The 18316-nt window shown below is 45.6% G+C and overlaps 1 protein-coding gene across 1 annotated transcript; it reads right to left on the bottom strand.

Annotated features, from left to right (window-relative positions):
* Positions 1-4390: 4390 nt before the first annotated feature.
* Positions 4391-17285, bottom strand: SFTPD (surfactant protein D). Its single transcript, XM_039872224.1, has 8 exons — positions 17164-17285; positions 14879-15080; positions 9417-9533; positions 9019-9135; positions 8594-8710; positions 8075-8191; positions 7353-7436; positions 4391-4968 (listed from the first exon to the last, which is right to left on the bottom strand). The coding sequence occupies exons 2-8, from the start codon at positions 15075-15077 to the stop codon at positions 4592-4594; spliced, it is 1128 nt and encodes a 375-aa protein (XP_039728158.1). The 5' UTR covers positions 15078-15080; positions 17164-17285; the 3' UTR covers positions 4391-4591.
* Between the last annotated feature and the right edge of the window lie 1031 nt (positions 17286-18316).

Here is an 18316-nt window from a genome sequence, read left to right as displayed (position 1 = left end):
TTTTTAATTTCTCAATACTATTGCCATCAGTATTCCTTCTTTTATGAATTTTCTCTTCTCATTCTTATCCCATTTTTTCTACTTATTCATCATTTCCTTATTGATTTATCTGTTACATACTTTGCAAATAAATCAGCATTTTAATATTATGTCGTTTTACTTTTTGGTAGAAAAGGTTTATGTATTTTTTGCATAGTCAAATGTATCGATATTATTGTTTTGGGTTTTCTTCTCAGATATCATTCTTAGATAGCTTTTCTCCTCTCCAAGACTACTTATATTTTCTTCTGATTTTGAATTGTATATGTAACTAAAAGAATCTGATTTTCTTTTTCTTCTAAATATTTAACCATTTAACTGAGCATTATTAAGTGAACAATTCATTGTTTCCCTATAATCTCGGTAATCTATTTTTATCTTGCATATATACATACTTGGGCTTGTTTTCGGTAGCTTTTACATCATTCTGTCTATTCTCGTGTCAGTCATACATTATTGTAATTACGTTAATTTTATAAAACTCTTTAATATAAAGTGACCAAGTCCATTCTCATTACACTTTTCAATGTACTCTTTCCAACGGTTCTAAGATTATTATTCTTTCATAAGACCTCCTGATAAGGTCTTCACAGCCTCACTCTTTTTTGGGATTGAGTCTTTGTAGAATTCACATCCCTCTCATCCTCTTCCTATCCTGACAAGCCCTCTGTAGCCAGGGGCCAGGCATCCCTGGCGTGTTCAAAACCCAGTATCTGTTGTACTCTCCCCTTCCTGCTCTGATCCAGCCTTCTGGTAACATGATGCATTTGCTTGGCCTAAAGTTACCATTTGACCTTTCAACCCTGGCCTGGCTCCAGCCACTTATACCTGAAATGAAGTATTCAGGGAATTAATAAAAGTGCAGAGAGCCTGGCAGTGTCACAGTGCTATTTCCTCAGATCAAAGGGTCTATAAATATCTTGAAAACACTTTGTTCAGCTCTACAAACAGACTTACAAGTAGGAATTAAGAATTTCATTCATTCCACTCTTTCATTTTTTCACTCTGTCTACTTACTAAATAAATATGAAAAGTACCATTTTGCTCAGATAGGGTCCTCATGAGTCCCTCTGTGGTTTAAAGTTGTTTGAGCCAGAGAGTCTGAGAGAGACTATATTAAATAAATGGAAGTCAAGTAAGTTAATATTCAAAATGTGTCCAGTAAGGATGGGCTAGGTGTGCTGCAGTAACAACCCCCAAATCTCATTCAAGGTCCAAGTAGATCCATTCAAGCGAATCTCCAAGACAGTTGTTTTCCATGCATTTGCTCAGGTTTCCAGAACACAGGACTGTACAATAACTTTGTATCCACCAATGATTCTGCTATCGCCATGGCTGCAAAAAATAGGCATTTAAGAAATGCACGCTGGCCCTCATCCACTTCCACCCAGAAGTGACACAGGTCACAGGCTTGCCTTCATAAGGTCTCTCTTAATGAAATATTGACGAAAAACAGTAAAATATACCACAAAGTACCTGCTTTTACCCACACAGAAGCCTAATAGTCACAATTAGATTAAACAATAATGAGCATCATGGTCTCTAATTAGCTTGGTGTTGAGCGCCTATATTGTGTGCAGGAACACAATTCTATCGCTTATCTCTAACATTAAGGACATTTAAGCCTGGCATATCTATGAGAGCATGACCAGCCATTTCTATCTGTACGTTTAGTGCCTGGATAAATATTTTACTTAGAAATTAATATTTTGTTCCCCCTAATAGGTACCTGGTTTCTTGGCTCTAGTATATATATAAAACATAGGTAATTTGAAAAGGTCAAGCACACATTAAACTTGAATTAAGGACATCTGGAAAGTAAGAGGGACTGAGAATGCTCTGAACTTAGGCAACTCAGTTGTCAGTGTTTTATATCGAAGGAATTTAGAAGAAAGATAGGATCTTTAAAAAGCAAACATCAGCAGGCTCGTCACTGTCTGTTCATTATGGGATGCGGGCTGGTTTAGCAGCAGGAGAGTTGAGATCCAAGAGGTGATTCAAGGATATACTATTAAATTGAACAGGGGTTCTCCATGAAATTGCTATGATTGTCACCTTCTAGACATGGAAGGATTCCACTCTGTTCCAATGATGTAACCTGGCATTGTGAGAATCATAACATCTCCTGAGAATGTAAAAGTCACATAGTTCTGGTTTCACTTGGCTAGGCCACTAACTAGAGGCCATCACTACTATGGTTGGAATGAGGCTAATACTGTTTAAAATTTGTGTTGACTTTGGCCCATGAATGTTAGTGCAGGAAAGGTCTCTGTACTCAAGAATGGCTTAAGACCTGAATTGTCTGCAATACTTGCCTCAGTCTTCTGCTTTAGTAGGACTATGTCTACAAAGCACAAATGACTCTCCTCACTTGTTTCTGTGCTGGAGAACAAACCAGACTCCAATGTGCCGGTGGGTCAGAAGCTTCTTCCTGGGGCTTAGAGTCTCAATATCCTTGGTCTTCAATACCACAGGAGATTTTTTCCTTCCTACTGAGCTACATAGTCCCACCAATCTTTCCTTCCCTCTTGTCAAGAAATAGGCTTAAGTACTGGGATGGGAAGTGGTCATTTTCAAAGGCTCTACCCAGACCACCATGACCCTGCCTGGGTCCCAGTGGCCATATCGTCCGGTGCGGTCAACCTCAAGTTTTAGTTGACTGGGCCAGAGTTGGGCATCTGAGACAGGTAGATTCATTTCCACAGGAAATTTGAATTGATAGCAAGAGTTTCTGTTCTGTATGTGACACACCATTCCCTCCACTTGGGCACTAAGACCAGAAGCAGAAGTGTGGAAAGGAGGAAAAGAGGCGAAGGAGCACAGAGAGACACAGAAGCAGGGAGACTGCACAGCGTTGCCTGCGCAACCCCAGTCCTCCTTGAACCAGTTCATAACTTTGTTCTTAGAAAAAATGCCTTCCTTTGGCTTCAACTAAATTCAGTTGGATTTTTTGTTTGCAATTTTTTTTAAAAAAAAGGGGCCTTTCTAAACTCCTTGGCTGAGTATGTCCAGGTGTGGCCTCTGTACTGGATTGTTTGCTCACTGTTGCATAACTGACTTAAATTTAGAAGCTTCCAGGAATTAGGGACTTTTTTCAGTAACAGGAAAAGATCTTAGCAGAGAGCCTGAGCTATGTGCTGTTGGAAGTTGTGGCATTGTTTTCAGACACGCTGTCTTATATAAGAGGTGTGGCAGCCGGAGCGTTGGGAAGAGGGTGGGGTCTTGGGGGTCTCATTCAGGAGGGGATAGAAAGGGCAGTTCTCCTGGCCTCTGGGAATTAACAAGAGAGTGGTTGCTTTCCTGTCTGGGAGAGGCATATTTGTTTCCCCCTCCTATGAGTCTGTGATTCATTCATTCATTCATTCCAATTTCTTAAGCACAGGTGCCATTCAAATCACTTTTGTAGCAGTGTATTAATAAAAACAGCTAATACACGGAGGCTTTTGGCCTAATAATTCATAGGCCAAAAATATAAGCTTTGGGGTCAGATGACCTTTTTCATGACCGAGCTGTAGCACTGATACCATCCATGGCCTTGTGCAAGTCCCCTCCCCTCTCTGTATCTTGGTTTCCATATCTGTAAAATGAGGAGGAGGATTTGACTAGATTATCTCTGAGGCAGAGAGGGGAAAGAACACTCTTGGAACTGCTAGGCAAGAAGAGGATTAGGGATGGATTTGAGCATGGCTGGACACACTCTATGCCTGAGATTTCAGACGGAATTAGGGTTATGAAGATGGAAACCCCTCCCATGGGCCAAGAGACAGTCATAGAAAGAGATCCTGCATGTACAAGGATGAGGGGAAGTCTACCAATGTAAGGTCGCACAGTCTGGATAGGGACGCAGATGACCTGCCAGCTTCCAGGGCTCAAGCCTTGAAGCAAGAGGCAGCCACCAAGACCTCCTAGCTCTGGCCACAGCTCACGTTGGCTGTAGGATTCTGGGGCTCAGGGAGAGGGCCTGAACAGGAATATACATCTAGGAGCCATCAGTAGAAGGAATCCGAAGCCATGTACAGAATGAGCTCCCTCCTGGAGTGATGGTAAGAAGAGAAGAGGTCTGGGAGTTAAAGCTCCAGCACATCACCATTAAGTGGTCAAGAAGAGGAGAGACTAGTAAAAGAGGTTGATAAGGGGCAGCCATGAAGATAAAAGCAAGTGAGAGTGGTGTCCTGGAAGCCAAGAAGAGGAAGAGTGACAGAGGAGGGAGTGACCAGCTGGGTTAAATGTGGAGGGGGAAGGCTGAGGAGGAGTCATTGGATTTTTCGACAAGGAAGTCTTAGAGAGCTAATTTCATCCTTTGCAACTGGAAAAACTGGCTGGCTCCTTCTTCCTCTGACAGGTGTGCCAGTGTGTGAAGACAGTTTCATATTTTATTCTGAGAGAGGCGTTCCATAGGAGCCCTACCTCTGGCTTCAACCTACGGCTCTGTGGAGAAGCCCTGGCCAGGAGAGGCGTCAGCTTTTATTGCGATGTTGGCAGCACACAGGTCTGAGACCTGACTCACTGGCCAGGCTCCTGGGTCACACACTGCCCACCCTCCCCAGGTGGCTCAGAACTCGCAGATTACAAGGCGCTGCTCGCTGCAGGACTTGTCATTCCACTTGCCGTTTGTGTAGATCTCCACACAGTTTTCTGCCCCACCGTTGTTGTTGGGCTCCCCTGGGGCCCAGTTGGAATAGACCAGGGACTCCCCTGTGGGGTAGGTGAAGTTGCCCTCGGTCTTGATGTCGTTCATGCTCAGGAACGCAGCCTTGTTCTGAGTGACGACCAGCTGTTGCAAGGCTTCATTCTCAGCTGCAGAGCGTGGGGAGGCCAACTGTCCCCCGGCCTGCGTGCATATCTGCTGTGCATCCTCAAAAGTTTTTTCAAAGCCTCCTGTCTTGAAGATCTTCTCCCCGACACCTTGGCCATTGGGGAAGAGCACCACTAAGAGAAGGGGAGAATCAGATAGGGGTTGTGGCAGCACCTGGTCTAAAGCTCAGGGGCTCCAACTGGAGCCCCCAGGCCTCCCATATGGGGTATCAGGGCACCAGGTAGAACAAAAACATTTGGTTCCAGAGCAGACCCAGATCCACAATGAGTCTTGTGAAGTGGTACTGGGGTCTCTAGTTACAGATGAGAACACTGGACTCAGAGAGGTTAAGTAAGAGGTCTAATGTCACATAATCATCAAATGTAAAATTAGGGATTAAACCTTGTTGGATCTGACACTAAAGCTTAGACCTGCTCTTTCTATTTCACCCCCTGTTGCATGCAAGAATCTGTTTTACAATTATTGTGTATTTGGACCAACTTTGGACAGAGAAATGGTGCCATGCAGGCCAGGACAGTCTCTGAGAGTAGGGACAACACAGTGCAAGTGCTCACTCTAATCTCTCTGAACCCTGCATAACATCAGAGTGTGTCAGGTTGTCAGGGAAGGTCTGTGCTATGTGCAGGGTGAGGGAAAAAAGAAGAGAGGATGGGGCACCTGAGAGCAACGATGTGCTAATCTCTGCACTGGGTACAGCCTAATGATGGCCTCTTGGTGGGTAGTGCCTTTGCCCGTCACCCTCCTCCAGAGTGCTGGGTGAGGAGATGAAGACATCCAAGAGGTGTGTGTGGGAGTCGGGGGCAAGGGCAGGATTGGTGCTAGAGAGAGCCCTGTCTGGGAATCAAGGCTGATGTTCAGCCCTACCCTAACAATGACCATCCAAGTAGGCCAGAGAAAGTCACTTCCCTTTTCAGGGTTTCCAATTTCTCATTTCTAAAGTGGAGTTAAACTTTATAAAAGCATCATCTGTGTGATGTGACATGTCAACTATCTCATTTTATTCCATCTCATCCCCCATCCTTTTGACTTTTGGACTTGTGCATGGAAATCTTCAGGACTCCAAAGAAGGCTGTGCCCCAGCCTCACGGAGCTGGTTAGGAGCCCGGGATACACCCTGATCCACTTCCCTTCTCCTCTGAGTATTTACAACAAGGGCTTGGGGAGAAGATTCTCCACAAGCTCAGAATGGCACCAAAACAGTCATAGACGAGATCAGTGCAAGAGTTCATGTGCCATTACTGGGCTTATGTCCATGCATCTGGGTGGATACACATGTGCATACATGAAAATGTCCATGTGTTCATCTGAAGGTACATGGGAGCACTTAAGGTCCATCTGGATGTGTGTGAATATTTTGTATGTGCCTGCATATGTGTGTGTGCTCGTGTGAAGTGATTGACGGTATACAACTACACATGTGGCAGGTGCATATGAACAAATTTTCCTTTGCACCAGTGTGTATATGAGTGAGTGCATACATATGCAAATATGTTTGTGGAGGGAGGAAGACCTACCAAATGCTTGAAACTCCTATTATCCTTGGTACTTAAGTACTTGGTTGGCTTAGTTAGATACTTAGAAGCCAACCCAATCTCATCCAATCAGCCCCTTTATGCTTTCCTCCTTCAGAAAACTCTTCTTGTTTTTTTTTTCTTTTCTTTTCTTTTTTTTTTTATCAATGAGAATTGGTGAATAACATGGACTCAAATCTTACACCAGTGAGAGCAGAGAAGGAGGGGCAGTTAGGGAGGGAGGCAGAGAGTTCCCATGGCACAGGGCATCGGGTGTGTGCTCTTAGAGGACTCTGACTCTTCAGCATTCCAGAGTTAGGGAAGAATCTCTGATTTGAATGCCCAGGACTGATGGGAACCCAGAGGCACCTCGCCCCTGCCAGATCCAAGGCATATCTCGGGTGAGATTCTCAGTCACAGGCCAAGGTCAGGCCCCCCACCAGTCTTGAACCCCAAGGCCAGCATTTCAGCCCAGCTCTCAGAGCAGTGTCTGGAGTCTATGCTGCTATGAGTTGAGCAGCGACATCTCTGAATACTCACCTGGCCTCACAGAACTAAGAAATGCATCCTGGGTGCTTGGGTGTCCCCATGTCTGTCACAGAGACCAGCACAGAGTTGATGGGAGTGAAAGTTTGCTGAACTGCACTGGGCTCGGGGCATTGATCTGGCTCGGGTCACAGGTGGCTGTGATATTGGGGGTGTTCTAAAGCCTGGTAGGCTCAACTATGCTTCCACCAGCCCACTGAATTGGTAAGAGGGGCCACAAACTGCTACTTGCCCCTTGCATATACTTTCAGGTCCTGGAGCATGTAGCTGTACTAATCTGTCCCAGCCCTATCCTTAGCCCCAGCCGCAGGCCCAGCCCTAAACATGGTCTCAAGCCGTTATAATCCTAGACCTAGGCCCAGCCAACTCCCAACCAAGGCGTGGACTCAGTCTGGGGCTAAGCCTAAATGCCTGGCTCAGATTCAGGTCCAGGAACTCACCTTTCTTATACTGAGAGAAGGCATGCTGGAGGCTTTGTAGCTGTGTCTGTAAGGCCTCCACCTGCCGCCTCAAAGCAGTGATGTCTGCAGGAAAAAGACCAAGTAAAGACTAGCCCAGCATAGCCAGGGATCAGCCCTGAGCCTGGGCCTCAAGGGAGGGTGCCCAGTTGCAGGCTCATATTGGGGATGGGGATAAGGAGCTGAGACTGACCCTCAGGAAGCCCACATCTGCTGAAACAACTGGCTCCTGCTGCCCACGAGATTTCCTGTGGTTCCACTGTGAACAAACTGCCCTTTGAGCAGGTCCTAGCATCCCACTGACACTGAACCAGATGACATTTTCACTCCAAACTCTGAGAATCTGATAGCACTTCCTTTGGGAGGTTGGGAGGAACAGGAATACATATTCCTCAAGAACTTCCCACCCATTAGGGTATCTGATACTTGAAGCTATTCAAGTAATTGGGAAGGGAGCTGTGCTTGTCCCAATGATCAGATGGAAAAACTGGTCAGGGCTGCCCTCCACAGAGTAATGAAGTCTAAAACCAGAACCTGATTGTCCTGCCTTCCAGTCTGTTAGCCTTTCCTGCTTTTTACCCACTCCCATAATTAATGGGGCCGAGAAAGGAGAGAAGGGGCTGTCCTGAGCTAAAGAGGGCCCTCTTCATCCTTTCCCTCCCCACCCTATTGCAGGCTCCCAGAGCTAGAGGAAGCTAACTTACCTGGAAGCCCACTCTCTCCCTTTGCACCTCTGTCCCCAGGAGCACCTCTGTCCCCTTTCAGTCCTGGAGGCCCCCTGGCACCTGGAGGTCCCTGTGGACCCATGGTTCCAGCAGGCCCTAAGATCAGAGAAGAAGAATTGGGTGAACTCTGTACACATTTTCCAGTATTTTCACCTTCCCCATATATGGACTGTGCTATTGCCCAACAATATACCCTCCCCACATACAGTCTGTTTCTAGAACCCAGTCATGCACCTCTCCGTACACTGACCATCCCCATCACCCAACAACCAACCTTCCCTTTATACAGACTAATCCTGTTGCTTACATTTCACTCTCCATAGATACAGACAGTTCCTCAAGCCCATGATGCACCCTCCTTGCAAATAGGCTCACCTCAATGCCCAGTAATGCCATCTCTGACATGATGGAGGGAGTGATGTTGGAGGGGTAGGCATTAGCAACTTCAGGGGCACACAGCAGAACTGAAACCCCACCCTAGTGTCTTCCATCACTCACCTGCTGCCCCTGCATTTCCAGGGGCTCCACGCTCACCAGGGCTACCTCTCTCTCCCTTAAGACCTGTGGGACCTCTTATCCCTGCAGATCCCTGCGTGCCTGGGGCACCCACTTCACCTGAGGAAGAAACAAATTGGGACAAATGTGGCTGAGTGTGGATCGTCTATATCATTCCCTCAGTAGAAGCTTTTCACGCACAGCTTCAAGGTGAGAGAGAGAACTGGGGAGACTGTGCTCCTTACTGCCTGGGGCTACTCCATGGAGGCTAATGAAGGAATGTGGGAGGAAGGGGGCACAGCAAGGCTTACCCAATGCTGACGGTCTGGGTTTTTCCTGGCACTCTAAGCATGCCTTAGGTCATATCATGGATTGCCATTGTCATTTCTCCCTTATCCTCTCAGACAAGCCACATACCAACCACCTACCTTTGGGCCCAGCCTCTCCTTTTGGACCCGGTTTGCCTTGAGGTCCTATGCTCCCCTGAATCCCCGAGGGACCCTCTCTTCCAGCTGGACCAGGTATACCTGGAGGTCCTGGAGGTCCTGGGGGAAAAGACCAGCCCAATCAGTGACACTAAATCTTCTTGGAAGTGGGAGTACATTAAAAGATAAGAGCAATAATAGAAATCAGAGAAGCAATAATATAAGTACCATCCTAAAGATGAAGCCCAACAGTAGTTTCAGCCATCCCTGAAATAATCCAGTGCCACCTTCAGCACAACCTTCTTCCTTCTTCCTGGGATGAGATCTGTGTATGCCTACTGGCATATCCTAGTGGCAGCAGCACCACTTGCAGACATTGTATTCCATGCCCAGCTGCTCACCTTTTGGTCCAGTGTCTCCCTTTGGTCCAGGTTCTCCAGCAGAGCCATTGTCCCCTTTGAGCCCGACTGGGCCAGCTGGTCCAGGCATCCCCATTCTCCCTATGGCTCCTGGCAAACCTGTAGCAGCAGGAGAAATGGGCATACACCTGGCCCTAGGCCCAGGAGGATCCAGCACCTGCAGGGTAAGGCCCTTGGCACTCCTTCAGGGTTCTACAGGATATAGACATTCCACCTCCCACTCCTCGGTCCAGTGGTACTTCAAAAACTGGGTGTCTACATCCCTATTTTACAGGTGAGGAAACAGGCCTGCCAGAGTTGGAGGCAGATTCAAGCCTCTACTTGTTTAACTTTTCATGCAATGCACCTTCCCCTGCCCCAAGGCCTCAGCATTTAGGGCAAGCAATCTGTCAGTATTTACCCTTGATCATGGACCCTTTGCTCTCCCCTTTCCAGAACCAAATTTTTTATCAGAAGTGACACCTGACACTAATCATCAGGAAAATGTAAATCCAACCCACCAGGTATCACCTCACACCTGTTAGAATGGCTCTTATCAAAAAGATAGATAACAAGTGTTGGCAAGAATGTGAAGAAAAAGGAGCCCTTGTGTACTGTTGGTGGGAACGTAAAATGGTGCAGCCACCGTGAAGAACAGTGTGGAATTTCTTCAAAAAATTAAAAATAGATCTACCATCTGATCCAGCAATTCCACTTCTGGGTATTTATCTCAAGGAAATGAAAACACTAATTTGAAAAAATATCTGCACCCTCATGTTCATTGTAGTATTATTTATGGTAGCCAAGAGATAGAAAAAAAAACCTAAGTGTCCATGATGGATGAATGGATAAAGAAGATGTGATTGAGATATATATAATATATATATGATATAATATATATATTATATCATATATATATTATACACACACACACACGCACACACACAATGGAAAATTATTCACCCATAAAAAGAAAATCCTGCCCTTTGCGACATGGGTAAATCCTGAGGGCATTATGCTAGGTGAAATAAGTTAGACAAATAAAGACAAATAGTGTATGATCTCACTTATATGTGGATTCTAAAAAACAAAACAAAAAATCCCAACTCATAGATACAGAGATTAGATTATTGGTGGTTACAAGAGGTGAGAGCTAGTGGGCAAAATGGATGACAATGGTCAAAAGGTACAAATTTCCATTTATAAAATAAATAAGTCCTGGGTATTTAATATTCAGAATGGTGTATTGTATATTTGAAAATTGCTAACAGCATACATCTTAAAAGTTCTCATCACGAGGAAAAATATGTTGTAACTATGAGTGATGAATGTTGACTACACTTACTGTGGTGATCATTTCACAATAAATACAAATATTCAATCATTATGTTGTATACCCGAAGCTAATATAATGTTACATATCAATTATATCTCAATAAATAAAATAGCAAAGCTATGTAACATTCTCTTGAAACTATAAAAAACAGACTGAATTATTATTTAATGTATCATGAAGTGATAAAAGGATGTTATAAATATTATGTTCAATATAATTCTGTTTCATAAATATGTACTCACATTGTAGAATGTGTGCACATGTAATACACATTAGAAAAATCACAGGAAAGTCATAAGTGTTAACAGTTGTTTTTTCTAAGTGGCATGATTACAGTAATTTTAATTTTCTTCTTTTACTTTATGTTTAGTGACCACACATTCTTTTTCTATTGGAAAAGTAACCAAACATTTTTTAAAAAGACATGTTACCTCATGCAAGGCTGCCTAAGCCTGAAATTACATAAGATTTACCCAAAAAGACTAAAAGGAACGAATGGTTAATAATATTTTAAGAATTTTATACCCAATTCTGTGTTTGGTTATTCTTTTTTTAACTGAGGTGAAATTCATATAATATAAAATTAACCTTTTTAAAGTAAACAATTCAGTGGTATTTAGCACCTTCACAATGTTGTGCAACTACCACCTCTATTTAGTTCAAAAACATTTCATCGCTCTCAAAGGAAACCTCATCGCAATTTAGCAATTGTTCTCTATTCTGCCCCTTCCCACTCTCCACCCCACCCCCGCCCGGCCACTGGCTACCACTATTCTGTTTTCAGTCTCTGTCACCAAGTTGGGATATATTATATCAAAGGAATCATACAATATATGACCTTTTGTGTCTGACTTTTTAAACTTGGAGTGATGTTCTTGAGGTTTATCCACTTTGTAGCATGTCTCAGTGCTTCATTCCTTTGCATAGCTGAACAATGCACCACTGCATGGATGGACCACATTTTGTTTAGCCATTCATCAGTTGATGGACATTGGTGTTGCTTCTATCTTTTGGTTGTTGTAACTAAAGCTGCTATAAACAGCTTTAGTTACAACAATGTGCAAAAAGGAAAAAAATACTGCCAACTTGTTCATTCACTTATTTGTCCACTTCCTCAATATTTCATTTATTTGTCCACTAAAAAACGAACTATCAAACATAACTTTATGCTTAGCACTGGACGAGTTGCAAATGTTAGCACGAGATCCTGTTCTGCAAGGGTTTTGTAGCAGAATGTTAAACTGTGAGTCACTGGTCATGAGAGGAGAGGTGACATTTCAGATTTGGAAACCCTGTTCCCAAGGCAGGAGGGGCCAGGTCTGCCTGGGGTAGGAATGTGCTGGCAGTGGAGGACTGCCATCTTTGAGAGGCTCTGTGCTGGGCATTGTATCCTGCTTTTAGGTACGACCCTCACTAAGAATGAAATCGAAGCACCAAGGGTTATAAGATGAGTCCCACATCCCATATCCAACAGTACAATATGTTAGGGGCAGAGATACCCTGACCCCAGGCTGAGCCTCTCTTGGGCTCTACCCTGGCCAGGATGGCAGCAGGTAGATGGACCAAGGGAGAAAGTCACTCCCTAAAAGGGAGTGTAAGAGGTTGCCCATCCTTGGTGCACCACCGTGGAGGCCGTGAGAGCAGAGGTGTAGGAAGGGGCACCCTCAACCGCAAGCACCCATGCCTCCCAAAGCACTAATTTTGCATCCTGGTATCCCCCCGAAAGACCTTAGCCTGAACCCAATGACACCTGAAGTGAAGCTTATGGATGAGCAGTTTGGCCAGCCTTAACTGCACTAAATTTCCTCCTCTCCTTGCATCTCACATTCCTTCATTCCATGATTATTTGTTGAGCTTCTACTACGTACAAGGCACTGTCATAAACACTGGGATATAGTAGTGAGAGAAAGACAACAAATCAAATCCTTTCCTCATGAAGTTGAAACTCAACTGCATAGAAACATAATAAAAATTAAAATGTACATTATATGGTTTATTAGATTAGAAGAAGTGTCACAGAGGAAATAAAGCACAGAGAGTGTAGGCCAGAGTGTCTTCTAAGTGGGGTGGTCAGAGGAGGACTCATTGAGCAGGCAGTCTGTGAGTAAAGTCAGGAAAATGAGGAATGAGCACAGCGATCTCTATGGAAAGAGCAGTGGCAGGGCCCTGAGCAGGCAGCAGCCTGAGTGTGGTGAGGGACCAGGGAGAAGCCAGTGTGGAAAGGAGAAGGAAGTAAGATCTAAGAAATCAGCAGGTATAGAGAGGGGCCCTGTGGCTACTGTGAAGTGTGTGGCTTTACTCCTGTGGAGATGCACGCCCTCCTCTAACTAAATTCTTCTGGGCAGGAATCTTGGAGGTGCTGCAGACTAAGGGAATTATCCCTGGAAATACGACCCCTCAAAGCAGGGTCCACCGCAGTGTCCATGGCACCCTCATCCACCTCTCTCAAGAATCTCTCATCTTAGGTCCATCTTGTCTTTTACAGTATGTTCTTGGGACCACGTTTCAGAATCTGCAGGGGCAGTTGTCACAAGTACAGACTCTCCTACCCAGACCTACTTGGGTCAAGATTCTGCAGAGCTCCAAGCTCTCCAGAAAATTCTCAGACCCAAAACAATATAGTGACTAAAGGGCCTAGAATTGAGGAGCCAGTGTGGAGCCTGGTCCCCTGGCCCAACTATGCGCTGTTCTCTCTCCAAGCACCAACTCAAAGCCAGGCTTGGAATGCACATGGGGTGAGGCGCCTGCATGAGAAAGGGAGGTCTCAGTCACACTCCATGTCCAAGGGCCACTGTAAGAAAGGATGCCCTCCCTGGGATTCAATTCAGGCCCCCCTCCCCCGGGGGCTGGAGAGAGCTGGAATTCTCCAAGAGAGAGTTGCACCTTGAATACCACCCTTCTTCTGAGAGCACTTTCAGGTGGCCTTCCCAAGCCCCAGCCCATTTCATTGGGAGCCACTTTCTGTCTTTAAAAGACAGATGCTTACTTGCCCCTCAATCTACAAAGCCTGGCAATGTTACCTATTCTTTTGAGCTTCAGTGTTGTTAGTTTTCTTCCTCCTTCAACCAAAATGCAAATTCCAGAAAGATAAAGACCACAGCTGCTCCCTCCACAGCCCCAACCAGTGCCATGGTGGTCCCTTCATCCCTATTGCTGAATAATTGAATTCTTCCTTTGTGCCAATCAGACCCAGATACTCCCCTATGGGACAGTATTTCTTTGATAAACCCTTAATAATAGTACCTTTGGAAAGCTCAGGAGAATTCACCTGATGGGTAAAGCAGGAAGAAGCAACTTTATCCTGAAGACTCGACAAAAATAAAGCCATGGCTCAATTATTTGTCACTGTGTGGTAGATATTATTCCCACCTACAGATGAGCAAACTGAGACTCAGGGACACTGAGAGCTTGTCCCAGAGGGGTTCCTGCTGTGGAGATGGAGCTAGCAATCAAGCAAGGATCTGTCTGACACAGAAACCTACATCTTTTTCACCTTCTAGTTTGGGTGTCATTTAGTCTCCCTGCATATAATTCTATTACCTGTCAAATGAGATTAATACGTCCCTTAGAAGGAGGAGTAAATGAATTACTCAAATGAACACCGAAGATCAAGGTTTGACAAAAAATTGTGAGCTCCCTTTCCTTTTCTCCATAATGTATTTAGGACAAACCCTTTTGATCAGGCTGGAGTACAAGACCACAGAGCATCATCCTTTCCTACCCTTCATGCAGTAGAGTTTATTAGATACTAAAAATATTTAACACCCTGCACAGGCACCATTTAATCAGAATATACAACTGCTAAGTGCCAGATCATGGTTCTAGAGGGCCCCAAATACCAGTCATTTACTCATCCTTGGGACGAGGGGGAGGAATCAGAAGATCCTAGGGGAGGAATCAGGACAGTTGGGTGATGGAGAGAGGCATCTGGGGATTCAGGGCAGCCAGTCATTTGTCAACTGTTAAAGTGGTGTTTTAGGTAGACTGAATGTCTGAGGAACTTCTCCGTCCCAAGAAGTGGATTTCCATCTCCAAGGCTTCTGCAGCAGAATACCCAGAATTGCTGGGTTGGTTACAATTCCAATACCTATCCCTTCCCACCAAGATAAGACCATGATCCCAACTCTACCTGGATCCCCCTTCTCTCCCCGGGGGCCCTCTCTCCCATCCCGTCCATCACGACCAGGCAGGCCATTCTCCGTGGGGCTACACATGACCAGGGTACAGGCATTGGTCACTGTTCTCCGGGAGTAGGCCTTCACTTCTGCTCCCAGTGACTTCAGAGGCTGTGTGAGCAGGATCAGCACAATGACAGGGAGGAGAATCATGGCCTAAGCAGATGAATAGAAAGAGAAAGGTCAAAATCTTGGTTGTAGAACATGGGTTAGGACCCAGCCCAGCTCCTGGAGGTCAGAAAAGGCACTTCCCCTACCTCCTCTCCCCTCCTGTAGGGCTGACAGCAGCAGGACTCTAAAAGCAGTTTAGGGACAAGTTGAGCATTCACTCTGACCTGGGAGGTCAGTTACCTAGCCAGAACTCTGATATGGGTTGACAGCAGCATCTACCTATTCTCAGATGCCCCATTTTGACCCTTCTAGACTTCTTTTGGACACTGCCATCAGCACTGTAGCTAGAATATAGAATTCCTCATGGAGGCCACCTGTCACATCAGGAAGGATTCACTGAGTGTCTTTGGGCAAGACCTTTCCCCTCTGTGAACCTCCTTCTCCCTGTCTGTACCATTAAGCTGGTTGGCTCAGCTCCAACAAGACAAACCCATTTCCTCTCATTTGTTAACTTAGATGGACCAACCCTGGTGATCTGCAGTGCTGGTCTGAAAAGGAGCCAGAGTCTCAAAAGCTTTGTAACGTTTGTCCTGAGCACAAGATGGGTACATGGCTGCATGTTTGCCAGGTGATGTCATCCTGGAGCTGTCTCCATGAAGAAAGTTCCAGATGGAACCAAGGTGAAAGTTCTCAGAGATACTAAATTAGCAGCTGGTGAGATCTTGAGACATCTAGAGTCCATCCCAGACCACCTGAGAGGACTTGGAAGAGGGGCCTCATGGAGGAAGGGGCATGTGAGATGGGCTCAGTCAAAGGAAGGGTAATTGTGGGGATAGGAAAGAACCAAGGTCCAATAGGGCGTCCATTTATGATCTGAGAGGGACTTTGGGACTAACTGAAATTGGTAGATGTGGAACCCGGACACTCCCAACGTTGGCCTCTTTCCTCTCTGAGAGGAACTGTTAAGTTATAAGCATGGAAAGAGCTCACAGGAGTTGCAGAGGCTGGGAGCAAAGCCTGAGAAACCTGTGCAAAGGAGAAGGGGATCACCTGGCAGGCCTAGGTAGTGGCAGGGGAGGGACTTCCTGAACAGAGAAGTGCCTTCTTCTCCAGTTTCCAGTGATTCTGGGCTGTCAAGGACCCTATTTTGCACTAGCCTCTTTTCCTTTTGGATGTACTACTCCTTTAGGCATCCTGGCAGTCTCTAGAAACACCTAGGCAAACTCACAGGCTAGCAGCAGCTGCTTCACTGCACTTGCTGTGGCAGAGGCTCGGTCATGAGCACCGAAGAATCCAGGCCAGAGCAAGAGCATTGTCCCCTGGTCTGCAGCTGCCTCTTTTTTGGGGACCTGCACCCAAATCTAGGGAAGAACAAAAAGCAATAGGCATTCTTCCCAACAGTTCAAGAGAGCACAGAAGACACCACAGCCCATTGTAGCAGGCAGGGGCCTTGGAAAGAGCTAACTCATGGGTTTTCAGATCTATAATTCAGATGAGGCCATTTAGTTGGGGCTACAGAGGGAGTGAGTAGAGCCACAGCCCCTTCAAACCATATAGTGTTCAGTTTATGCAAGATTTCAGACTAAGATGTTATTGGAAAAAAATGACTCCTCTGAAAATTGGTTGGAAATCAGCTACCTAGTCAAGTATATTTTTTAAGTAAAGATTTGAGGCTGAGAGAGAAGCATGTTTATCCATGTCCCACAGGCAGTTGCTACCAAGACGGGCTTAGAACACAGGCTTATGAATGCCTGGTCTGTTTCTCCTCCACCTCCCTTCTTTCTGAAGAAATCAGAGATGGAGGAGAACCAAGAGAGAAGACAGAACTGCATTTTCCACTGAGACTTCCAGACAATGGCATCTGGGGTCTGGGTGGATGTTACATCCCACTCACTCACCCTACTTCAGCCCAGAAAGCAAATCTCCCACTGAGCAAAGGAAGAGGAGTGAAGGGTAGAAGATTATCTTATTATTCCACTATGCTCCCCACATCTCACACCCACACCTCCTAGACCAGAACTACATAGACCCTGCCTTCCTAAATACCAGTATACCACCTAAAATGGGGAGGAGGATATACACTGGACATTGACAAAACAAAATGAGAAGCAAGGACAGAAACACTCACGGTTGTTTTCTCTAGGACACCAGGATCTCCAGGCAAGCTAGACTTTCCTTGGCACACAATGGCTATTTATGGTGCCCTGTAACCTGAGCCGCCCAGCCCTGGTCTCCTGAGAACTCTTTAAGAAGGGGCAGTTTTCTTCCTTGTTGACTCACTCACTCTCACCCCCACCGGGGTTCTGGAAACCTGCCACTGATATTCCTAACACTACACACATATCACCTTAGAGCACCCCCAGTCTACAATCTCATCTGTACCTCACTGCAGCCCTGTGAGTTAAGCAGCATCATTGTTGCCTGGATTTTACAGATATCCAGGAACCCAAGGTCCAAAGAAGACCATTGTGCCCACTTCTCTTCTTCCTTCACCTCTTTAGTACCCAGATACTGGGAAAGACCTGGGAGCTGTTTGGTATTTCCAGGCAGGAGTGGGGCAGGTAGAGGGGCTGCAGAGGCAGCAGCCTGTGGGAGCAGCCTATAGCAGGGGGAGCTACTACCTGGGAAGGGTCACTCTGTTGCTTCTTGCTCTAGATCTTGGAGAGCTCCCACTTGCCTTTTGTGGGATGGGCTTCCCTTAACTTCCCTTTCTTCATCTCTCCACCTTCTTAGCTGGTGTTTGTCCTGTGCTAGTGACCAGTTTGGACCACTGAGCCGCTAATACACTGTTGCAGCCATTTCCAAGGAAACTAACTTCCAGTGACTGTGAGGCAGTTGCCCACCCTACTGCTGTTGCTATCATCTCTGCTTGCGTCTAGATCTCTGAGACTTCATCTCTTGCATCAACACTTTGCTCAGGTCCCCATGCCAGCAATCCCCTGTCTCCAAACCTTTTTTTTGGCCATCCCATTGGTGGTGCTTACTTGATCCTTGCTTTTTATGCTTCTTGGGACAGCTCCTTATATACTGTAGAATGTATAATGCCAGATTTCCTCAGCTGGTAGGAAAAGGTCTTTTGTTCCCTATATTGTAATTTTTGAAGCAGGATCACATAGTAGAGCTACTTGGGCCCCTATGATAAAGCTATTTCATTATTAACACACAGCCTTTCCCAATCGAGAATGTTCATGTACCTCCTAGAAATATAGTTCAGCATGTAGGCTGAATTGAACCATGGTTCTCCGCTCCTCACAAAGCCTACTCATCAGGTCTTATCCTGG

This window comes from Pteropus medius, unplaced genomic scaffold (assembly GCF_902729225.1).
Source record: "Pteropus medius unplaced genomic scaffold, Ma_sr-lr_union100, whole genome shotgun sequence".
NCBI lineage: Eukaryota > Metazoa > Chordata > Mammalia > Chiroptera > Pteropodidae > Pteropus > Pteropus medius.
The sequence above is the reverse complement of the archived record's forward strand: the minus strand, read 5'-3'. Positions and strand labels throughout refer to the sequence as shown.

Excerpts from the sequence above, each read along its gene's own strand:
- SFTPD (XM_039872224.1), bottom strand. The coding sequence starts at position 15,077 with ATGATTCTCCTCCCTGTCATTGTGCTGATCCTGCTCACACAGCCTCTG. Across the intron at positions 9,534-14,878 it reads GGGAGAGAAGGGGGATCCAG|GTTTGCCAGGAGCCATAGGG; the intron begins GTAGAGTTGGGA and ends CTGCTGCTACAG. Across the intron at positions 8,711-9,018 it reads AGGAGAGGCTGGGCCCAAAG|GTGAAGTGGGTGCCCCAGGC; the intron begins GTAGGTGGTTGG and ends TTTCTTCCTCAG.